General features: G+C 39.2%; 2 protein-coding genes across 6 annotated transcripts in view; one reads left to right on the top strand and one right to left on the bottom strand.

Moving 5' to 3' along the window:
• Positions 1-3,895, top strand: part of P4HA3 (prolyl 4-hydroxylase subunit alpha 3) — a 58,336-nt gene extending 54,441 nt beyond the window's left edge. The window contains exon 13 of one of the 2 annotated variants that reach the window (XM_072610877.1): positions 2,777-3,895. In XM_072610877.1, coding sequence (XP_072466978.1) covers positions 2,777-2,790 — 14 coding nt within the window. In that variant the 3' untranslated portion in view covers positions 2,791-3,895. Of the gene's footprint in view, positions 1-589; positions 1,553-2,776 lie in introns of those variants that run through there. The other variant, XM_072610875.1, reaches the window with a different exon arrangement.
• The window catches only part of PPME1 (protein phosphatase methylesterase 1), a 67,858-nt gene continuing 43,399 nt past the window's right edge, over positions 1,194-25,652 (bottom strand). For all 4 annotated transcript variants that reach the window (XM_072610878.1, XM_072610880.1, XM_072610879.1 and 1 more), the window contains exons 10-14: positions 19,913-20,042; positions 16,010-16,054; positions 10,823-10,887; positions 3,889-3,956; positions 1,194-2,665 (exon numbers count right to left, since the gene is read on the bottom strand). In XM_072610878.1, the coding sequence (XP_072466979.1) occupies positions 2,647-2,665; positions 3,889-3,956; positions 10,823-10,887; positions 16,010-16,054; positions 19,913-20,042 (327 nt within the window). In that variant the 3' untranslated portion in view covers positions 1,194-2,646. The remainder of the gene's footprint in view (positions 2,666-3,888; positions 3,957-10,822; positions 10,888-16,009; positions 16,055-19,912; positions 20,043-25,652) is intronic.

Raw genomic sequence — 25,652 nt, forward strand, 5'->3', positions numbered from 1 at the left:
CCTACACATTAGGCTTCAGATTCCCCCTGGTAAAATGAAGGTGTGGATTAGACTATCACTATGGTTCCTTCCACATCCTTCCTAGCTTGTAATGTTTTAAGATTCCTTCCAATTCCAACCCAGTGAGCTTGGTGGGCAGTGTGCTCTTTATAATAGACTGCTGAAGTCATTCTCTCAGGCAGGATAGCTGCTCAGGTACCTGTTTTGAGGCAGAGGGTTGGGGCTCACTTTAGTTTCTGGGGCACTTGCCATAATAAGATCTTCTGTAGTTGAGTAAGAATTCATCTGACTTGTTCTGGGTCTGGGACAGCCTAGGGAATGAAAATCGGCAGATTCTGGATAACCTAGTTCAGTTACTGAGCAAAGTTTCCTGGCCAATGTGCCAGACTATGATTGAACTTAGGGAGACAGGGTAGCTGTGAAGAGACCATTTCATCCAATGATTGGACAACATGGCATAGTGTAGGAGTTTTTATACTTGGATCTCTGAACATTTTTTTTTTAAAATGTTGATAACTATATTTTGATATAATTGGTTTTCTTTGTAATCCCATGTATTTCTTATGCATCTAAAAACATTCTTCACCAGACTGCCAAAGAGGGCCACAACATAAACATGGTTAAGAAGGCTTGGCGTACTGGAAGGAATACTGGATTTGTCAAGACATTCTGGGTTTCTGTCCTGGCTTTGACATTTAACTGTAACCCTCCTCTACAAAATGGGAATAATACTTCTACCACCTAACCCACAGATACTTGTTTTATGCAGGATCAAGTAAGAGATCATTTGTATAAACCTTAAAATTCAACAGAAATGTCATCCATTACTAAAATCAAGAGCATGCCAGAATGAGAAGAAACCTAAACTGTGGCCTAAGGAATTTCTGTTTACCCCTGGTCAAACAGGGGCAGGGCTGGAAATGGAAGCAGGTTATACAGAAAGTTAGGATGGGGTTGGGGGCAGGACATGAACAGCTGGGTCTAGAATTGAAGTCTCCTGATTTCTAGGCCAGTGTATTTCTTTTCTGCTAGGGACTCTGGAGCCACCTGAGAGGAAAGCTGGGCGGGATGAGAAAGACATACCAAATGTTTGGAAGATGCACTGAGCCCTGGCTGGGGCCCAACTCAAAGAAATGCTCCCAGACCTTTCTCTGCCACTCACTACGGAAGGACGACTCAGAAAGACAGACAGCTTTATGCCAGATAGGCTGGGAATATTTATTTTCTTGAAACAAGATCATAAATGCCAAAGGAACGGTGGGCCCCAGACGCCTGACTGTGCAGTAGGACAGAGTGGTGTGGGGTGAGGAGCAGCACCTGAGACACAGAGTAGGCACGGCTTTGGGGACCTCCCCCAGCACTAGGGTAACATGACAGCTCCCCTTGTGGTGGAGGGAGTGTGGAGGGGTCAGCTGTGCTGCTTCTATGAAAGGAAACCCATGGAAACTACTCAGGCTATGAAGAGGCGGATCTGGGAAAGACCAACACCCACTGTGCACCGCACCACAGCTCAGTGCTAACAACAAATGGGCTGAATCCTGGCAACTCCCAGGATAGGATGCACTCATTCAAGCAAGGCCAGTCAGTGGCAGATAGGGTAGCCCTGGGGAGGCAGGAAAGCCAGCCAAGGGAAGCTGGTGGGTGATTTATAGCCCCCTCCAAGGAGGGAGTAATGTAAGATAGCCAGAGCTCAGTGTGTGGTATGGGCAGTTTGTTGAGAGGACAATACAGTCTTGCCTGGTCTGAATCTATCCAAGAGATAGGATAGTACAGTACCCATGGTATGGGTTAAGTAGAAGGGGGGTGGTATAATGTGCTTTGATTGGGCTCTTTCTGGTTTCCCTGGAAGGCTCTGGTACATGCAACATCCTCTCTCCCTGATCCCATGTGCCTGAACCACATTGGGAATTGTGCCTAAGTCTGAGTTGCTGTCACCCCTGGGGCAGAAGCACATAACAGCCTCTAGAGTGTGCTGAAAGGATCAAACCATGGAGAAAATAATAACCTGATTGGTCATTTTATTTGAAGGAAAAAAGGTTCTTCATCCCTAAACATGGCTATGAAGTAATTTTCATGTATATTTTGGATGTCTAGGACTATGCCAAAGAAAAATTCCTTTCCATTACCCTTGTCCTTCCCATTGCCACCCCAAGAGTGGCAAAGAGAGTTCCCAGCACTGAATTAGGCCACAACCCTGTCCCCCCAAGAGAAAACTGGCAGGGCCCAGTTAGTCTCCCCAAGACTGAAAGCAAGGAGCTCACTTAGGGGCTTCAGACAAAGTGCTAAAAATGTGGCACCACCACCCTACAACTGGTCATTTTGGTTTTGAGAATATGGCCCCTTTTGGGAGGGGGTTTGTGGGGTGGGTTGGAATGGGATAGGATGGGATGGGAAGGAGACAAGAAAGTTTTAGGGCTCAGAAGAAGTTTGGAATTGGGGAGATGGATGCACATCAAAGATCTTGAACAAAATGTTTTGTCAAGAATATATGTAGACGTTTTACATGTGTTGGGGACACTAGTTCTATCAATGAGCTGATGTCTCATGGCTGGACTGGGGACAAAGTGAGGAAGATACAGCTACATCACAGTGGCCTCTGGTGTGGTATATTTACAATGGATCTTGGTGCTGAAGGACGTCAGGACGCTAACAGCCAGGGAAGACACTGCCCAAAAGAAAGGAGAGAAGGGAATAACAAGAGTTATCATTAACATTTGCCTCCATACTCTCTCCCCTCCCACCTTTCAAGGTTCAACTTAATTTCTGTTTTTTCTAGGATGCCCTTCTTGACCACCCTGGCCCACAGCAAGATTTCTTTTTCTATAACTTAAAGGATTTAAGATGCCTTATCCCATACTGTTTCAAGTGTGAATGTCATCTAGACTATTAAACTAAAACTCCATCTAGCACAATGCTCTAAACTTAGTAGGCCTTTGATGTCTGCTGAATGAATGAATTTAATCTCCCCAACAAGACTGGCAGCTACCTATGGGGAGGGTCTCCTTCCTTATTATCAAGGACAAGGTTGGGCAAATGGTGGGGAATGTAGAGAAGAGACATTCCTACTTGTGAGTGACAGTTCTAAAATGGCTGCTCAACCAAAGAAAGCTGAGACTTCATCAGAGATCCACAAATAGCATGTTTCATGTCAAAGCACAGTTCAGTTCTTTAGGAGAAGGTTCACATACAAATGCAAATTAACCAATTCAGAGAAAGTGGTTAAGGAAGTGAAAACATAAGTCAGTATTCTTTATTCTTTGTTCAGGTAAGTGATTACTAGCAAAGCTAGTAAGATCCAAATCTCACATTACTTAGCTTCAGTCATTCTCCTTTCTTGTGCCCTGCCTCAGATCAGGAATTTCTCAAAGGCAGTAGCCATGACTTCTGCATTTAGATAAGGCATTAGAAATATGGACCTCAGACTCCCTTCTTCTCTCCGTATTTCCACTGTACTGGATTATGAGAGATGTAGAGGACAATAAACCCCTGCCTTTAAGGAAGCATAATATAATAGAAAAGCACTGGATTTGGGGTCAGAAGATCTAGGTTTAAGTTCTAGCTTTGCCATTTACTAAATGTAAGACTTGTAATCAAAGCAGCTTCTCTTGCTGGGTACAGTTTCCTTATCTGGAAAATGGAACCAGTAATAGTTAAAAAACCTACATCACAAGGTTTAAGGATCAAATGAGATAACATGTAAAATGCTATATAAACTATAATCTAAATTGTTAAGAAGAAGACTATATTCCTGGATTATTATTAACTGTCAGAAATGAGAAATATTTGAAGAATGAGATCTCTCCAAGAAAGAAGAAGCAATTGTTCTAAGGAGGTAACTGAGACATTGGGAGACAGTAGTGCAATGTGCTTCTGGATCATCTGTCTTACCACTGAAATCCACCGATGGGCTCTGTAAACCTGTGACGAATCAAGAAAGTTGCAACAGCTTCAGCTACCTAGAAAAGGGAAAGAGAGATCATTGAGAAAACTCAGATTAATCAAGACAATTGGTTCCAAGAACTGGAGGCTCTAAGTCCTTTTCTGCTAGAATACAAGATCAGGTATTGGGTGAGATTCAGATAAGTAGAGAAATCAGAAGCTCTAAGTTATATAGGACTGAGTGTATCTGGGCTGACATGAGCTTTTCCAAATGGGCTGCAGAAAACATAAGCTGAGAACATGATAGGAGTGCTTATATGATCATAATCACATGCCATCTGTTACTGAGGAAGCATAGGCAAAAACTAAAAGGTATTTAGCTCACAGATCTAGATTTGGAAGTGATCTCAAGAGTCCTTCTGGTCCAATTCTCTCGTTTAAAAGAGGAAGAAAATGAATACTCAGGAGGTTAAATGACTTGCTTCAGGTCACAGAGTTATCCTGACTCCAGCAATCTTTTCACTGTACCACAGTACAGTGTGTACTGCAACTACCTCATTTTACAACAGTGAAAACTGTAGCCAAGAGAGGTTAAGTGATTTAAGGTTAAGGTAAAAAAAACAAGCATGTTACAGATGCCAGGACTTGAACTCTCTTCTTATGGCTCCACAAGTGGTTATTCTTTCCATACAATATGTACTTTCACATCAACTTTTAAGTGTGGCACACTTAGCTCTATGTTAAACTGTTCCAAATCTGTCCCAAAGCCCACCCTAGAGTGATCTTATTCCCCACTTACTCATATCTCATCTCTCTGTGTTTCTCACAATAACCTCTGTATTATAAGAAATACAATGAACACTGGAAAAAATGACCATGAATATACGCTTGGGCAATCATGAACTGTTAACCTGGAGCAGGGTCTCAAGGGACAAATCCTGCAACTCATAAAAGAGATGAATGTACAGAATGGCCATCAATCCTACAGGGCCTCCTTTACTTCCATAGGGATATCAGGAGGGCAGGGTAGCAGAAAAGGAGCAGAGTGCTAATACCCACATAGTTTTTTGTTATCTAAAAGCAATAATCTGACTGGTATTCCAAATATGAGATCTTTTCCAATGGCCAGGGAATGGACCCACTACTGGAAGAACTGAACCACATCCATATCTCCGTTACAAAGTAAGAGCAACTCACAGGTTCTTGGAGGAAAATAAAGGAGTTGCCACAGTTTGTTTCATTCTATGCACAAAGGCAACAGGAAACATTTCGTGGAATACTTGGTCATGTTGCCTTTTGGTGTTTATGATGAGTAGAAGGTACAGCCATGAAGACAGTGACAATTTATATGCCGTTATCTGTTTGCAATGGATGAAAAAAAATTCTATAAGGCATGTTACCAAGTCTTCCAAAGCACATAAGTACTTGGAGACAAAGCTACAAAGGTGTGGGGGGAGAAGGGAGGACAGCAATAAATATATTGGAAAATGTGGAGAGGGAAAATGATGAGTACAGGGAACTTTTTTATTGGAGCCTCAAGAGCCTGGGTTTTGACTCATGTGACAGTGAACCTGACTCAGCTTCAGTTTCCTCATATGTAAAATGGGGAGAATATCTACCTAACAAGGCCACTGTGAGGATAAAATAGGCCCATACCACTCTTCGATATGTGCATGTATGTGCTCATCTCAATGATGGGGACTGGACCTGTCACTACATGGATGCAGGGAGCTGCTGATCATTCTTCAGCTCCTTCTCTGTATGTTCTGATCTGAGGGAAATGCTGAGAGCACTGAAAGGAGAAATGACTTGTCCACAGCCACAGTACCAGCAAGTGTCAGAGGCACACTTGAACTTAGGGCTTCCAGGATCTAAAGCCAGCTCTGTCTACTACACTTTGCTTCTTCTCATCAGTATCTATAAATGTCTACCTATGTGTGTGTTAGTAGAGAGAATTTCCACACTGATGAAATCAGACCCTTCCTATGCAAGTATACATATTTGTCTACACATACACATAAACACATGCACACACTCCTGTATTATTTATGAAGAAAGCCAATGACTATCGGAATACTCTTAAGTCTTACACCCATGTCTCAAAGTAAACTAGAAAGTACTACACAAAGATGTTGGAGTTACTTCACATTTAATTGTCTACATATTAATCAATGACACCTCAACACCAAATGAGAAGAAACCATAAAGATGAGAAGACATTGTAGATAGCTACAACAGCTCTACTATTATCTATTTAAAAAGCACTGATTCTGAAAAAAAAAAGAGAATGGATAAAAGTAAAGACACTAACTTTGATTATCACATTTCTCTAAGTTTAACTACTGTAAAATAGTTGCCACAACAAGGAGACCAAAAGAACACAAAAACAACTTCACCAGAAAACATATGATTTCCTTATTCAGTGGAGAAAAATGACAAATACAAGCAACACTGGTTTAGAGTAAGCTGATTTTCAAAAAATGAGATGAAGATTATGGAAAATCAGAAGCAATTATCAGCTCACAAAATAGAGAAAAGCTGTAGAGGAGGAAAACAGATTTCTGGAAAGTTGGCATGAGCCCCAACTGACCCAAATTATCTCAAGAGCATTTATAGGTGAAAATGAAACATAGACAACAAATAAACATGAAATGGAACAAATATGCTACCTTTTCTATGGTGAAATATTTTCATTTCCAATGACCACCACACTGGAACTAAACACCTCAATACCCAATAGTTTATAAAAAGAAATGGAAATTGCAGTGAAGGGTAAGAGGCTGGGCTGGATATGGTCAAATATATACAGAAAAAATATGTGCCCCAGGGGATCATTTTCAAAATCCCTTACTATGGACGATTATAAAAGAATGGAGGAAAAACATACTCAAGCCACGGATAGTATCACTCCCAAAAAAGTAACTAAAGTAACTGTCAACTTATATATTTACTCTCCCATTACTAAAAAGTTTTTATGAGAATGTTTTATATACATAAATATATACATATATATACACAAACTGAGGGCATCCTTAATTCACAAATGACTTAGAGGTATAGATAATATGAAATATTATTGTGTTTATTATCTGATTTAAAAAAAAACAACAATGGACCACAGAGTGAAGTGTTGCCATACAGGCTTCCCATAAGATAAACTGTCTTTCATACATACAGTTAAGATCATACTGTATAAGTCACTGAAAAATGTAATCATAGATACTGCTCAATGATACTCTTATAAACAGTATCAAGCTAGGCAAAAAAACCAAGTAGGACAGTCACCAGGTGTTTACTAGTATCATAAATGTGTGAATCCCAAATGGCAGGAACCCCTTTAGAGGGTGAAGTTCCTTAGATGCTCTTATTTGTAGATACTATGATGCTGTTGGCATCAAATCCTAGAATACCCGAGGGCCACTTCAATGAAATCCGCAGACACTAAAGAATATTGGCCTAGCAAGCCACACAAGAGACACCAAATGGATACAGATTGTACAAAGCCCTTCCCCCTATCCCCTTTATCTCCCTCAACCTCTGCCCCCTGCCTTTTTGGTTTATACCTTCAATTTCACTGGTACAGAAAATTCTCATATGAAAATCCCCTTACACTAATACAGATAGACAACTTATCTGTAACTTATTAACTTAGGGAGGCATCTGGAGGACTGAAAGATTAAATGGCTTCTCCTGCATTTCCTCTTACCTGTCTGACCACTTCTTTTCAGTTTCCTTTCCTGGATTCTCATCCGGGTCATGCCCACTAATTGTGGGTGTCCTCCAAGGCCCTGTCCTGGGTCCTTGTCTCTTTCCTTTATATTGTCTTCCTTGGTGGTATAATCAGCTCCCATGGTTTCAACCATCACCTCTATCCAGCTGATTCCCTTATCTATACAGCCAGTCTTAGCCTCTATGCTGAGCTACAGCTCTACATCACCAACTACCTTTTGGAAATATTGAACTATAGGTAGTTCAAACTCAATATGTTGAAAGCAGAACTCAACATTTTCCCCTGATAATTCTCCCCTCTTCTGAATAGTCTTTTTCCTCTTTATTCATCATCCTCCCAGTCCCCCAGGTTAGTGTAATCCTCAGCTCCTCCTCCATATCCAAATCTGAAATCTTGTTCTGACCTTTGCGTAAGCTACACAGCCACAAGCCCTGCTATACAGACCTCTCACCGGGACCACTGCAAGTCTTCCAGTTGGTCCCTCTGCTTTTCCTAAAGTGCAGCTCTGACCCTGTCACCCTACTCTTCCCCTTCAATAAACTCCAGCGATCCCCTATTATCTCAAATATCAACTATAAAATCCTATGTTTGGCAATTAAAACCCTTTGCAACTTGGCCCTTCTTATCTTTATAATCTTCTAATAAGTAGTCCCTGACATTAAATCCATGACTCACTTCTTTGTAGGACACTTGACTTCATGACTGCAACTTTTCCCTGGTTGTTCCTCACACCACATATGCTCCCCCTCCTCACTTCTTCCTCTCAGCTGCCTTGGTTTCCTTCAAGACTGGGGTCAAATCCTACCCTGCTGGCCTCCCCTCCCAAAGCTTTCGTTCAAGATTACTTTCCATTTACACAGTAGCTATAATTATTTGTGTTTTGTTCCTCAAATGAATTTGCTTTTCTTTGTATTCCCAACACTCAGCACAGTACCTGACACATGGTGAACACTTAAATGCTTGTTAACTGATGGGAATGCCTTGATCACAGACACACAGCTAGTGTGAATTAGAGGCAAGTTTTGAATCCATATCTTCTTGATTTCAAAACTATACTTCTATTTACTGTGCCATAATGCCTTTCAGAAATGTATATCTTTTGAATTGTCATGCAGTTGAAAAGACAGACTATTATGTCATTCTATAACGATGTATATCTTGGAAATGCACCACAGATGGAAAACATGTTGAGTCCAGATTTGAAAAGGAAGAGGAAAGCAGTTTGGAATGCATTTTAAATCATGGAACACCAGCATTTCAGAAGAACTAAAGTTGCTGGTGACCAAGAGGGCAATGGAAAATGACACATGAGATATCGCATATTATCAATGATGAATTATACATTGAAAGTGTGTGTGTGCATGGCAGGGGAACAAGCATTTATTAAGCATGTACTATGCATCATATCATCAAAGTATGTATAACTGCAAATGTAAATAGGCTGATCATTTAGCAAGAATTACTGATACTAGATGCACACAACTTGAGTAGTGTACTAATTAATATCCACGAAATACCAAAAGACCCAAAGGACTGCTCCTTCCCTGAGGAATTTATAGAGGTACAAGAGTTGTTATTTCTTCATTTTCAAGAGAACTAATGACATCATGGGTGGTGATATCTTGACTTCTGCATAAACTGAATTTAAGTAAGACAGAGCTGCACAAAGTCATCACTGAAGTCCACTGCAAGACAAAAGTCAGGATGACTAGTGATGGCCCAAGCTACAGTGGTATCTTTGATGTCTGATCAAGCTCTAAGCATTGCACAGCACCTGTTTCAGTTACCTTTATGGTTGCTTGAACAAATTGTTCTCATCTGTCCATTCTGCCAGGGGAAGTCTTTACATATTTGGGGTAGGCATCCTCCTAACTCACCAAAGGGTTTAAGATCTACTGGTTGCCCTCAATATGGTTCAGCCCAACTGTTGAGATTGTGGCTGCTAAGCATGCTTCTTGGAGTCACGAGTTAAGAGTTGGGTGGCAGGTACACACCAAAGGTGGATGAGCAGCCCTGAAAAGGGCTCTGCAAGCTCTCACACCAGAGGTGCTACCCGTCCTTGATTTCCCAAAGACTCAAAGAGGAGGACGCGATAAAATGGCATAGATGAGCTGTAACCTGCTCCAACAAAGGGAGTACTTCTACTGGTCAGATCATGGATCCATAGAAATAGAAATGTTGCAGTGAGAAACAATATTAATATATTAGCTTTAAAACAGACTAAGGTGTAAAGAAAAGAAATAGTATCCAGAATGTGGGAGGTCCCCTCTACTATGCCCCAGTAAGACCCAAGAGTAGCACTGTGTCCAGTCCTGTGCAGCACACATTAGGAAGGATATTCAACAAATTGGAGTGTATCCAGAACTGGGAGACTAGGGTGGTAAGGGGATTTGATACTATGTCATGTGAAGATCAGTTGAAGGAACTGGGATCTTTAATCAGGAGAATAACTTAGAAAGGACATGATCAACTTTATTCAAATATCAAAAGGGATATCATAGGGAAGAGAAGGCAGGTTCATCTGTGCTACCCTGGAGGGCAGAAATGGCAAGGCTAGTGGTGAGGAAGTCATATAGGGAGGAAGACTGGGGGTCAACAGAACTTTTTAATAATCACAGCTGTCCCATACCAGAATGTGCTGCCTGGGGAAGAAGTTCCACTAGTAAGGAAGGCCCAGAAAAGGCTTAATGAACAAAAGAAGATGTTTGAGAAGCCTTCTTATGCTGATTCTCACATGGTGCCTAACAGTACTCCCTGCCTTCAGACAGAAGTAGACACTAATGCACGCTGTGGGGCTGAGAGACAGCAATAACCATAGCTGAACCTCTTACTGCTACTATCGATATTTTCTTCTACACCACCTCAGACCTGGGTCCTTGAAGCCACGAGGACTCAAAGAATTCCTGAGTGTGTCTCACAGTCAGCCTGAGTTTCTGAGCAGCTACAAGTGGCTGGTTTTGCCTCCTACAGCAATAACTTGGTTTCATACCACTAGTGAACTGACTTGAAGAGCAGAGGCTGTAGGTGCTGGAATCCAGGAAGTGATTTTCTGTCTTTAACTCTGGTGGCAAGAACAGGTTTAACTGCACTTCAAGAATCAGGTGATCCTGGTCCCCTCCAAGTCCCAAATCTTTATCCATGCTTGCTCACTCCCAAGGCATTTCAAGCCTAAAATCAGTAAATTCAAGGAGCAAGCAGTTGATTCACTCTCACCTTGTCAGGAGCATCTTCATGAACTGCATGGCCACACTGAGGAAGTACCTGCATCTGAAACTTTCCTGGAGAAAAATAAAATCAGTATTATCTCAGATATGTCTCTCTCCTGCCCACCTACTTCCCTTCTTTGCACTGCCTTTGAAGCACTTTCTTTTAGCACGGCAGGCCATTTCAATAGCTTCCCTGTTCCTCTTGACTTTAAGGCCTAATATAGATCACTATAAACACACAGCAAAGCCATCATCCTATTTTAGTTTTTTTTCACAAGTGTTTTAAGATTTTCAAAATGCTTTTCTTACAATACCCTGTGAAGTAGGTAGTAAAAGGTTAACTCCACTTTACAGAGGAGAAAATTGAAGTTAAGAGTGGTTAAATGATTTGCCCTGGGTTGAATAATTGGTAAGTACTACACCTCAGGTCTCTCATGACTTCAAATCCATCGCTCTTTCCATTATATCATGCTGCCTCTGAAGTTTTCAAAGCACTTTCCAAAATTCATCAGAGAATTGTGAAAGCACTAGAGTTAGTCAGATAATGTGGGTTTGATATGTTCCTTCACTATGTTTGTACATCTTCTTTCTTAAGTTTTTTTTTTTTTTTAACAGTTTTCTCACCGACCTATTTAACTAATCTTTTCCAGCCTCTTATACCGGATCACCATTCATACCTCACTCCCTAACTGTACATATACTCCACCTCAATGATCTATCTTAGGTCCTCTTCTCATCTCTCTATATCCTTCTCTTACTGTTTTCATCAGGGGTTCAATGGTCATTTTCAAGCAGATAATTTCCCCAATCTTTCTATCTAGTTCTATCCTCTTATAATCAACTACAGCTACACCCTGGACAACTCCACTGAGATCTGCACAGGCTTGTCAAATTCAACATGTTTAAAAGAGAACTCATGCTTTCTCTCTCAATGCTTTCCTCTTCTTTCTTCTTTTTGGTGAAGACACTATGCTTTCTTGCTGTCCAGTTTTGCAACCTCAGTGTCATTCTCTATCCTTCTCTTTAACTCATTTATTTCCACAACGCATCTCAGACCCAATTCCTTCTTTCAGTCCCACAAGCCATGAACCTGGTTCAGGCCCTCACAGCCTTCTGTCTAGAGCATTTCAATACTCTCAATTAAAATCCTGGCCCCCAATCTCTCCCCTCTCCAAAGCATCCAAAAAATTAAATTTTCCTTTCATGTCACTTCCCTGCTCAAGAAGCTTCAATGGAGAGGAAGCTACATGAGTAGATAAGAGTACTTGGAGTCAGGAATTAGGAGGACCTGAGTTCAAATCCAGCCTCAGACACTAGTTCTGTGACCCTGGGCAAATCACTCAACCCCTACTGCCTCCAAAACAAAAGAAGAAGAAAACAAGAAGCTTCAGTGGTTCTTTACTGCTTCGAAAATACAAACTCTTAAAAACTCTTAAGTGTAACATTTTAAATTGTTCACAAGCCATCCACAAACTATGTTTTTAGACTGACTTCATATTTACTCATCTCCCCCCTCAGAGCTGTCATCCCTAAACTCAGCATGCCATTGCATATCTTTGCACAGGCTGTCCCATGTGACTAGAATCTTCAGCTTCCTTATCTCTGCTTCGTAACTTCCCTGAAGGCTAATTTTAGGTGTCATCTCCTATAGGAAGTGTTTCCTGATTCCTTAAGCTCTAGTCCTGTCTACTACTTCACTATTTCACTCATTTTTACAAAAGTTGTTCCTCCCCACCCTACAACAAACTGTTAGCTTCCTGAGGGCAGAAACTGCCTTGTGTAAAACTGGCACAATGATTTGACCAGTATATTGCAAACAGAACCCTTATTCATCTCCAGGTCACTAGATGGCCTCTGATACAACACTTGAGATTCTATGATTCTGCCTAAGCCTGACCTTGGCTTGGATAATGTCCCCATCTGCAGTACATGAACTGATTTGGAACCAAGGAGAAGGGGGTGGGGTAGGGGGTTGGAGCAGAAGTTCAAATTTTGCTCTTGAGATTTGCACAGAAGTATCTGAAAGAACAAACTGTGCCATCTGGTAAGGGTGCATGCTGTCAAAGGAATCAACTATGACCCAGGTGTTCTTTTGTGTAAAAAACTGCTGGTGGCCCCAGAGGCTAGCATCATGTTTCTACCTCCACATGAACACATAAAAGAACCAAAAGGAGAAACTGAATGAATTGATGGATAAAAATGACCCAGGGCTGGCTGTTTATCTTCACTGCCTTACACTGTTTCCTTTCAGTTAAACTGTATTGAACCTTAAAAATCTCACTACTATGAAGCCGATACTGCCCCTTTCAGTAGATAACAGAACAAATCTTGTGCTCTTTTCAGAGTAGGAGGCAGGACTAGATAGAGAAACTTGCAATAGAATGATAGGAAAAAAAGCCCTGACAAGAATTTATAAAGGCTATACTGGGGGAAGGGAAGATCAATGAAATGATAGGGACATGGATCAAGGTAGATGGGATTATAATAACTGATGGCAGGGAAAAGGCAGAGCAGCTTTGGTTTTCTTATAAAGGACACTGATTTATGGACTGGAAAGGACAGAACAAAGGTAGGTGGTAGGGAGCTGATATTCAAGTTAACTAAGGAGCTGGTGAAAAAGCACCTGGTTCCCCTTGATGAATTCAAATAAAATGGCCCACATTATACTAGGTAAAAAAACAAAACAGTGGACCCTTAGATACTGAAAAACAGGTACATATGACTGTTAGGTCAATACTGATAATATCTAAAATATAATGGAGAATGGGAGAGGTAACTAAGGAATGGAAAAAGGCAAATGTTCTTATTTTGAAAAAAAAAAAAAAAAAGAAAATGGAAGCTGCAAATTATAAACATGTGAGTCTGACTTCAATTCCCAGCAAAATTCTAGAATATATTACTAATGAGCTGGTAAGTGAACTTCTGTAAAAGGAAGAAATGATCACAAAGAGTCAACAGGAGTTTATCAAGAATAGGGCAAGGGGCAAAACTAAGCTTATTTCCTTTTGTGCAGGGCTACTAAAATACCAGGGAAATGATATATATGTACATATGTATGTGTGTGTATATACATGTATGTATGTGCATGAATATGCACATATGTGTATGTGTATGAATATGTGTGTATCTATACATGTATGTGTGAATATATGTATAGATATTATATATGTGTGGGTATATATTATTTATTTATATCTTAATAAGCCCACTGAGTGAAGTCCTCATTTAGGCAGCTCAGTCTCACTTTAAGTGAGTGCATGAAAAGGTTTTAGCTTAAAAGAGCAAGGGTTTCCCCTGCATTTTGGACCATCTTCAGTCATCCAGATGAATATCTGGTCATTGGATCCAGATGGCTGTGGAGGAGAAAGTGAGGCCGGTGACCTTGCACAGCTCTCTCTCACTCAAATCAAAGTCAACTGCAAGTCATGCCATTATTTCCCTGATGTCATGGTCCTCTTTGAAAACGAAGGACAAACACAACAAATCTTAATAAAATATCTGATAAAGTCTATAAGGCTATTCTTATGGGAAACTCGGAAAGATGTGGCCTAAACAATTGTACAATTAGATAAAATTCTGAACTAGCTAAAATGAATGGTCATTAATGGTCTAACATTAATTAACAAAGACATTTCCAGTAGAGTGTCCTGGAAGCTCTGTATGACCTTGTGTTAACTTGACATTTTTATCAGTGACTTGGGTAAAGGCATAGAGAGTATCCTTATGAAATTTGTAAAGGACACCAAAAATAGAAGGCAGACTGAATGACAAACAATATCCAAAAGGATTTTCTACAAGCTAGAATAATATGAAATTTAACAGGGATAAGAGTAAGGTTTTACACTTAAGTTTAAAAAAAAAAGACTTCATAAATATAAGATGGGGGGATTGTGGGTGGTTAGATAGCAATTTGTTTGAAAAACATATGGGAGGTATTAGACTGAAAGCTAAATGTGAATCCAGCACTTAGAATGGTACCTGGCACATAGAAGGCACTTAATAAAACACTCATGTGGCTGCTCTTAGCTTTCTGCGCTGGCTCATCATTCCTATCATGGCATGCTCCCTACCTGTGTCTGGATTCAGGGTCTTTGTCTCATCTCTCTCTATACTTTCTTTTGGTGACTTCATAAGCTCACATAGGTTCAATTTATCATCTCTATTTTGATGACTCTCAGATCTATATATCCAGACCTAGTGTCTCTCCAAAGCACCAGTTCAGCATTACCAACTGCCCATAGAACAATATTATGAATTGAAGGTTCCTTAGGCATCTCTAATACAACATATTTCAAAAGAGAATTCATTATTTCTCCCCTAAAATCTCTTCCAAACATACCTAATTCCTGTCAAAGATACTACTATGCTTTCAGTAACTCTAATTTGCAAACTCAGTGTTATCCTTGTTTCCTCTCACCCACCCCACACAGCTAATCAGTTGGCAAATCTTGTCATTTTTACCTCCACAATTCTCATATTCATCCTCTTTCCTTCACTCTCACACTCACCATTCATGCCCTCATCACCTCTCATTTGGATTACTGCAATAGCTACCTAACTGGTCTCCATGTTTCAAATATCTTCCTTCCTCAATCTAACCTCCACATTGATGGCAAAGTGATTTTCTTTAAATGTAGGTCTAACTATGTCACTCTCTCACTCAATAAAGTCCCATGGTTTCCTTTTACCCCTGGGATCAACTATAAACTCTGTGGGTCATTTAAAGGCATTTATGAAATGACCTCAGTCTACCTTTTTAGCATTATTACATATTACTCTGCTTTATACACACTATAGTCCAGCCAAAGTGGATTTTTTACTGTTTCTTATACTTGACAGTCCATTTCCTGTCTCTGTCTTTGTAATGGTTGTCTTTCCCACAATGCTTGGAGTGTGCTCCTTTCCTTCTTACCTCTACCTCACAAAATCGCTACTTTCCTCTGAGGATCAGCTCAAACACCACTTTGTACATAAAAGTCTTTCCTAAACCCTCAGCTGCTAGTGTCTCCCCTCCAATTACTTTATACATATGTTGTTGGTGTAGATTTGTATATATTGGATCTCCAGCTATACCGTAAGTTTCTTAACGGTAGGGATTGTTTCATTTTTATCTTGGTATCTTTAGTGAGTGTCTACCACAATGTATGGCATAGAATAAGAACTTAAGAAATGCTTGGTTGCTTGAAGAACTTACCTTGCATCTGGCCAATTGTGAGATCTTTATCTAGCCTGTCAACACCTAGAACAAAGAAGAAACACCATGAAGGGTTTATTTAGGAGGATATCCTCTGAAACTGGCTCAAACAATGACCTATATGCCCACAGGCAGGTCACTTAATTCTTCTGGGCCTCAATTTCTTCATCTTTTTTTTTTTTTTTTTGTAAAGAAGAGGTTTGGCCTAGATGACCTCTAACGTCTCTTTCTGATCTAAATTTATGATATTAACTCTGTTGATTGAACATGGGATCATATAGAATCCTCAGGAATGGCAAGGACCTCACTGGCCACCTAGTTCAACCATATCGAAATAGAAATCCCTTCTAAAACACTCTCAACTGGTCATCTAGTTCTGGCTGATTAGGGAACTCATTTCTTCCTGAGATAACTCATTCCATGTTAGAATATCCATGATTATTTGATAGCACTATAATTTTATACCTAGTCTAAATTCTGAACTCCAGTACCATGTTGGTTAAGTCTAATCTTTCTTTTACAAGCTAGTGTTTCAAAAACTTGAAGACAACTCTTATGCTCCTCCATTCATTTCCCTTCCTTTGGCTAAAATTTCCAATTAATTCTCCTAAGGCCAGGTTTTCAGTCCCTTCATCATCCTGGCACATGCTATTATGTTAATGTTCCACCTAAAATGTGGTACCCAAAATGAAATACACTATTCCAAGTGTCAATTAATCAAGTAAAAAATAATTATTATCAAAATTTTCTGCTCAGTTGTACCAGCATAATTTCTCAACTCAAGCCAATGTCTTTTCAGACTTGAAATGGCATATGCAAAATTTATTTTCCTTTAAGACCTAGCTCAAATGTCACCATCCACAAATCACCCTTTCTGGTGCCCATGCCCCCTCCCTTCCCTGCTAGTTTCTTTTCTTCTAAGGTTACCTTGCAGCTATTTTACATATATCTGGAGAGACCTACACGTGCATATGTACTGCTCTCCATTAAAACATAACCTCTTGGGCAGCAGGGACTATTTTGCTTTTATCTTTGGATTCATAATGCTTAGTGTAGTGTCTAGCAGGAGAGTAGCTACTTAACAAATGCTCATGATTGATTTAAGCTCAAAATATTTACATTCTCAAAAATGCACCTCTCAAAGAAGCTTGCCATTTTATCCAGCATAGAATCAACATGAAAAGGGAAAGCCTCTGTGCTACAAAAATCAGGCAGGAGAAAGTTCTATGAATTGCTGAATCCCTCCTCCCAAACCATTCAAAATCTGGCATAATTGGTCTTCTTTTCTAAACCTAACATGAGACATTTCAATATCTTGTTTCAGTGCCTTTACACTGGCTATTTCTCATGCTCAGAATGTATTCCCTCCTCTCCTCCAATTCTTACTTCAAGATTCAATGAGCATGAAGTCTTTCCTGAGGCCCACAACTGCTAGGACCCTTTCTCCCAAACAAGCTTGTGTTTTAAGTACATGAAGGGAATTATGATTTTCATATTAATTGACATGATATATATAATGAATATCCTAATAATTTAGATTTCTCAGAACTTCATTTCACCAGAAGATTCTGACTTGGGAGTCAGAAGCTTACCATGCAGCTTGAAACCCTTGACAACACTCACAATCACTACATTCCTTTGCCTGTGTACTTTAAGTGTAGCAATGAAAGATTTTAGAATGTGTTCCCATCATAAAACTCTGGTCCTGTGCCCCACCGTGTAATGAACCCCAAGGACTTGAAATAATACAGTTTCTACAGAACTCCAGAACACCTGTATTGTGGACTCATACATTTGTCATGGAAAGCCACCCAAGTCCTGGAAATGATTGTTTGTAATTCCTTTTTCCCTCCCTTCCCAACTGTAATATATCTTTGCCTTCACTAAAGCAAGGAGGAATTCTGACCAGGAGAATTCTTGATTTGCAAATCTATTCCTTATCATGAAACTAATTAATTCAACCACGACTTGATTCCTGGCACGCTGCCTCTGGCCGGATCTGCTTCGTCATTCCAGGTTAGAGACCGGCACAGGAAAACTCTGTGAACTACTTTTATTATTTATATTTATCGTCTTTACATTTATTCTATATGTACTCACAGATGTATTTGTTGCCTCTCCCATTTGAATAAAAGTTCCTGAAGAGCTGGAATCGTTTCAGTTTTGTATCTGTATCCCTAGAGCATATGCCATGATGTATGGCATACAGGAGGCGTTTAATTAATGCTTTCTGACTGACTGAAAACTAAGGTCCTCATGCACTTTGCTCAAACTCAATTCTGTGATGATTTCTTGATGATTTCTTTTCTACCTCCATCTCAAGACAACTTTTTTGATTCTCTAATGCTTTCTGAGGACATTACCACCAAACAATGTTTAAGCTTGAGAGGGAGATCAGGACTTAATGAAGAAGAAAATGCAATGCAGGGGTGCCAATCGTAGCTCACACCAAGGGGATGGAATAGTATAACTTAAGTTATGAGATCACTCCAGATGGACCCAGATTAATTCAAATTCCCAGAACCTGAAAAGGAACCAGATCCCATTTCACTGGATTCTATGTCCTGTCTCATGAGGCAGTGGGTAATAATATACAAAAAACATCAGCTCAATCAATAGATAAGTAGTCAAATGATACAAATAAACAAGTCTCAAAAGAATAATTATGAACTATTAAGCATATGTAAGAACGATCCAAATTACTAATGATAAAAGAATGCAAATCAAAACAACCCTAGGTTTCATCTCATACCATGGAAATTGGCAAAAATGATAAAAGATGAGAATTATCAATGTTGGAGGGGTTGTGGGAAGCTAGGCATCTTACTGCATTGTTGGGTGTAGCTGTCAATCATTAAATATTCTGGAAAGCAATTTGGAATAGGCAAATAAAGTGAATGTCCATATCCTCGGACCCAAAGATTTTGCTATTACTAGGTTTATAAACCAAGGAAGCCACTGGTAAAAAGAAAGTCCCCATATAAACAAAAAAATTTATAGCAACAATTTTTGCGGGAGCAAAGAGTTGGAAACAAAGTAGATGACCACTGACTGGGGAATAAATAAATTGTGGAACATGAATGTAATAGAATATTACTCATATTAGAATGTGAGTTCCTTGAGAGTAGGGCCTGTTTGTTTGGGTTTTTTTGGGAGGAGGGTTGCCTTTCTTTGTATACCCAGTACTTAATACAGTGCCTGGTACTTAGTAGGCACTTAATTAATGTTTGTTGACTGACACTGTGCCACTGTGTATATTATATAATAATATATTATTATAAGAAATGGTAAATATGAATAGAGATTCATGGAAAAATTTACATGAAATGATGAAAAGCGAAGTATTTAGAGCTAAGAAAACAACACACATAATGACTAAGACAATATAAAGAACAACCACTAAATAATCAAAAAGTGAAAGTTGCAAATTACAATGAACACACACAACTCCCAAGAAGAGATATGAGAAGACACCCACATCCTACCCAGAAGGATGTCCGTGACTGTGATACAATTCAAATACTTTCAAGCTTTTTCAATGTACTGAAGTTTTGTTGATTTTTGTCTTCTTTCTTCTTTAAAAATATTACTTGTTTATGGAATCTATATCTATATATATCTTTCCCTCTCCTGCTCCGCAAGTAGAGAAGGGGAGGATGCCAGGAGAAATTTTGGTATTAAAAAAATGTGATAATAAAAAAAATTAATTATTTTTTTAAAAAGAAAAAAAATACCAGGATATGAGATCACAGAAATAGGGAAAAATTTTATGTGGTTCTGAGGAGGTGGGAGTTAAGAGAGTGGAATTCTCATGAACTTCACTATTGAAGTCACGATCTACTTGGTAAACTGCTTTAATAAGCACCATCCTAAATAGCATATTCACAAAAAACAGCCACTTACCTGCCAGAAGCAGTAGCTTAGGAATAGGGCAGCTAAGGAAGAGATTGGATAAGCCTCTGAACCAACCATCCCAATACTTTTCTGTTTTTGCCAGTTCAATTCTCCAGGTGTATGGATGGTCCTTCTTGGTCTAAAAGGAAAGAGAAAAAGTTAGGCAAAGGACTACAATCAGAGAAAAAGAGCAATAATTTAACGGAGATTTACTAGGTTCTTACTATATACAAGGTATGGTGTTGGGGATAGAATGATGACAAATGACATAATTTTTACCCTTAGGGAATTTTGAGCTCTAACAGGGTGAGGATAAAATATTTACCCTAATTAGCATGATTCATGGTAGAATGTGATGGGGCAGAGAGATCTAGGCAACATTAACATACTCAAGGAAAATTTAGAGAAACTATCAAGGGAAACAAGAAATATGACAGATCCTAGCACTTCTGAGATGTGGGCAGGAAGAAAAGAATCATCTACCTTTAAGTCTGGATCCCTAAATACCCCCTTAAAATGTTCATCTAGCAAGCTGGTGGGACCACACAAGTAAAAAAATTCTACACTATTAGAAATACAAAGTCTGGTTGGCCCAATGTAGTACTCAGACAATTTAATTTAAGAGTTATAAAGGGAAAGGGAATAAGCATTCATTAAGTAACTACTATATGTCATGCATTGTGGTAATAGCTTTATACATTTTTTTTCTTTTAATCCTCACAACAATCCTAGGAGGAAGGTGCTGTTATCACTCCCATTTCACAGTTGAGGAAACTGAGGCAGACAAAGGGTAAGTGACTTCCTCAGGGTCACATAACTAGTAAATATCTGAGGCCACATTTCTACTCAGGTCTTCCTGATTGTAGGCCCAGCACTCTATGCACTATGGTGCCGCCTAGCTGCCTCAGCTATAGTGCTGCTCTTAGAGTCTGGAAGACTTAGATTCAAATTCTGCCTCAGACAGTAGATAGGTGGCCCTGTGCAAGTCATTTAAAGGCTTTGACCTTCAGTTTTCTCATCTAATTAACTAAACTAACTAACTATCTAACTAAACTAATACCTATGGCTCAAAGAGTTATTATGAAGTCAATCCAGCTGGGGGCATTAGGAAGAATTTCATGTTGAAGGAAGAAAGGGACTCTTATGAGGTAAAGATGAGAAGAGAGTGCATTTCAGGTATTGGGGAATAGTCAGTGCAAAGGCATGGAAATAGGAGATGGTGTGACATGTGTGAAGAACAGAGAGAAGGCCAGTTTGGCTAAAATAAAAAGAACTTCATCAAAACCTGTGAATTTAATTATTACCTCCATACATATAACTCTTATAGCTATATATCTAGCCTTAGTACCATATACATGAGATATTAGTGGAATAAGAAATACAGAAAACCATAATATACACAATTAGATGAATATATATTAAGGTGAGGTGTTTTGTGAACAAAATATGTATGAGATCCAAAGGTGGAAGTTATTACTGACAGGCAGAATAAATTAAATAAAGTTGGAATTATCTGTGCATCACTAAATATACCAAGACACTACCAAGGGGAGAAGTATCTGGAAACTACTTCGAAAGGCTAAATAGAAGTTTAAAAACTAAACAGAAAATGGCATGCAGCTGAAGAAGAGCCCATCAAGTTAATTAATCAACATGTGTATCTTGGACAGTTGATGAAAACGGACAAAGTGTTGGTTCCAGAATCTAGTAAGATCATACCAAAGGACCACATAATCACAGATTTAGATCAGGGAGCCTTCAAGTTTATTTAATTCAAACTCTTCATTTTACAAGATGTTACCACCTTCCTCCCACCCTCAAACCAATAAACTCCAGTGGCTTCCAATTTTCTCCAGGATCAAATAAAATGTTCTATCTGGCATTCAAAACCCTTCATAACCGAGCCCCCTTCCTCTCTCCCTTTCTGGTCTTCTTATATCTTACTCCCTGACATGGATTCTCCAACCCAGTGACATTGACCTCTTAGCTATTTCACAAACAAGACACTCCATCTCTTCAGGCTGTAGGCATTTTTTCTGGCCTAGAATATTCTTCCTCCTCTGCTCCAACTACTGACCTCATTGGCTACCTTTAAGTCCTAATTAATTCCCACTTTCTACAAGAAGGCTTCCTCAACACCTCTTAATTTCAATGCCTTCTTCCTATTAATTACTCCATATTTATCTGTATATAGCTTGCTTTCTACATGTATTTGTTTGCATGTTTCTCTCTCATTATTAAGCTGTAAGCTCTCTGAGGGCAGGGACTGTCTTTTGCCTTTTTTTGTATCTCCAGTGCTCATCACAGTGCCTGAATATAACTGATGCTTAATCTAATAAATATTTAATAAATAATTAGTATAATAAAAATAAAACATAAAATATATAAGTACAAATAAATATAAATTTTTTTGCATTAAATGAAATAAAAATAAATTTGAAAATAATAAAAATATTTAAAATAATAAATGTTTATTTATTGCTTGATTGAAATCATAGGTCTGATCAAAATCTCCCAGTAAAGATCTGGTTAAGAATTATGGACCATCATGATTTCAAAGGAATCCGAATTGAAAATGTACTAAAAGGCAATGAAAACATGGATAACAGATATAAATAGGCTGTATCATATTGCCACCAATGGTTTGACTATGGGAAACGGCATAAAACGTATCAAGGTCATATTTTTTAGGAAAAGGAGACATAGGCTGCTTATGCAACAATGGTGAGACATAATAGGCAGACATTGCCAAGTTCTACAACAATAATCTAAAGAGAATAAAGTAACCAAAGGAACTATATTGTATTGGGTAGATCCTTCATAGAACACTTACAGAAGGTCTTGGATAAGAACTGCAAAGATGAAGATAAGGAAGGCTTTTGTTCTGTATTGAAACTCACATTGATAAAGTCCCAGACCCATCAATTGTGTAGTCTCTAAACGCCATTATGCCAAGTGTTTTAGGGTATTCAAGCAGAAAGATATAGTCCATATCTTTAAACAGTTAAAAATATGGCTGGGAAACAAGACTCATGCACCAGAGGCAGATAATACAACAGAGTACACATGAAGTGTGCATGAAGTAAGGATAACCATTTTTGTGTAGAGCTAACAGAAATCCATTTCCTCATGACTAACATAATATTAGGAGCCATGTGAAATGGTGAAGAGAGTGCTGGAGTAGACGTCAAGGGACCTGGGTTTGAGTCATCAGACAATGATGAACCTTGTGGCCCAGGTCAAGTCACTTCACCTGTTGGGGGCTGCACTTGCATTAAAATATCTCACAGGGTCATTGTGAAAAAAAAAAACACTTTGCAAAATTTAAAGTGCTTTCTACAAATATGGTTTATTGTTCATAGGAATCTCTGTGGAGATGTGGCCTGGCAGCCACGAGCAGCAGTCACAGCTGCTAAAGACTCTCCCAAGTTTTCTCTCCTGAAGTCCCAGGCTCTGTCAAATGGTTCAACATCAGAAATTGATGATTTTATCAATGGAAATGCCATTACGGAAGAGGCATGATTGTCTACTTTGTCACTGTGCCCTAAGGTTCACATTATCTTTCTGTATGATTTGCAGCTAAAACTGTTCATATCTGTGGTGTCTCACATTAGAACATGAGTTCTCTTGGAGTGAGAATTGCCCCACTTCTCTGTTTGTGTCCCAGTGTTTAGCAACTTGCTTTGCACAAAGTAAGAGCTTTGCAAATGTTTTAAAAGTAATTCATTTCCTATTCAAGGTACAGTGAAAAACACACTTGGGTTTAGAGTCACAAAGCCTGGGACAAACTCTCTGAGCCTCAGTTTTCTTTTCTGTCCATTAGGGATAAAAAATATTTGTGCAACTTCACAGGGTGAATGTGATGAAATTGCTTTGTGAACTTAAAAGTAGTACTAAAATGAGAATTATTAATACTAAATGCTTTATTGCCACACTTTATTATCAATCTGGTGCTCAGAATGAAAAGACCAATATGAATGGAAGCACTGCAGGAATCATTCACAGATTGGGCATTGAAGTAAAAGTAGAATTTGTTTAGATAAAGAAGAGAGGGGAGAAGTTGATAAGGAGAAGAATTTGAACACATGAAGAGAGGCAGGGATGAGTAAAAGGAAGAGCTAAGGGATCAATGGAGAGTTTCTATTTGGGTAGTCTCATATTTCCAGTGTTTGACAATTCTTTGATTCTGCCAAGTACAGATCCTCTCTAACGTGCTCATGCTTCAATGCAAATTCTCCTCTGAAGGGTGAATAACTAGTGGTGGTGTGGCAGAGAGGAAATTTTTCTAGTGGAAGGAGAGATTTGGTTTCTAACGCTGCCTCCAACATGTAAGGTGTGTGATCTTGTGCAAACTACTTCACCTCTCTGAGCCTTGGGTTCCTTATGTGTACTAGAAGTGTGATAATACCTGTAGTAAAGTGGTTATAAGAATCAAATGAAATAATGTGTAAAGTTCTACATAAGTATCTCTTATTATTGACAGGCAGAATGGTAATCTTACCTCTGATACATAATAATGGCTATGGGAGGGATTTAATGCCCTAGGCAATTCTCTATTAGTGGCAGAGGAGGTACCAATCTACATTGTTATACAGAGTTTGCTCATTGGGAGTTGTTATAACAATGAAATTACAGGTTCAGTCCAAAAAACTTATTATTAACCCAGTTATGTATAGGAAGAAAAGGTGCATCAATTACTAACTCACATGGCAAGCTTGTGAATGATGCTAAATATGATGGCCTTTCTTCATTTTCCCACATCTTGACTTCTATGCAGCAGTCAAAACAGTTGACTCTGCCTCGCTTCTGCATAGTCTGTATTCCTTAGGTTTTCTCCTTCTTGTCCTCCTCAGTCTCTTTCACTAAATTATCACTCATCTTCCTCTCCCTTTACCAAGCACTGGTTTTTTACAGCTCTTTTTCCAGAGCCCTTATCTCCTCTCTCTCTACACTCTCTCTTGGTAATCTCATAAACTCCTATGAATCTCTATACAGATGACTCCCAGATCTATAACCAGCCCAAGTTTCTCCTCTCAACTCCAATGTCATATTACCAAATACCTCTCAGTCATTTCCAAGTGGATGTCTCACAGCTATCTCAAAATCAACATGTTCAAAACAAAACGCATTAACTGCCTCCTTAAATCCACACTTCTATCAGTTTCCTATTTCTGACAAAAGCCCTACATTCCTTCCAGTCACCCAGGTGTATAATCTAGGAGTAATACTTGGTTCTTTCCCTATCTTCATCACTCATATCCAATCAGCTGCCAAGTCATGTTACCTCTATCTTCACATCTCTTACAACAGTCTCCTTTTTTCTACAGTCATGGCTCTTATCATTTCTGCCCTGGACTACAGCCTTCTAACTGGACTCACTGCCTCTAGTCTTTCTCTTCTCCAACCTGTCTTCCATAAATCTCTCAAAATAATATCACTAAAGTACTGTTTGACCATGTCACTCTGCTGCCCAAGGAACCTTTGACATCTTCCTGTTGTCACTAGAATAAAATATAACTCTCCAGCGTTTAGAAGCTGCCACAATCTGGCTATAGCTAACCTTTCCAGGAAGGTTTTAGTTCCTTTGTTTTACTTGCTATCCTCTAACTTATTATTCCATCTCTCATCTTTGTGCTTTTGTACAATCTGCCCTCCATGTCTGGAATGTAGTCCTTCCTAGTATGACTTCGGGTAAATTATGGCACCATTATGAACCTGTCTCCTCATCAGTAAAATGGAGGTAATAATT

Source organism: Notamacropus eugenii, chromosome 5 (genome assembly GCF_028372415.1).
Source record: "Notamacropus eugenii isolate mMacEug1 chromosome 5, mMacEug1.pri_v2, whole genome shotgun sequence".
NCBI lineage: Eukaryota > Metazoa > Chordata > Mammalia > Diprotodontia > Macropodidae > Notamacropus > Notamacropus eugenii.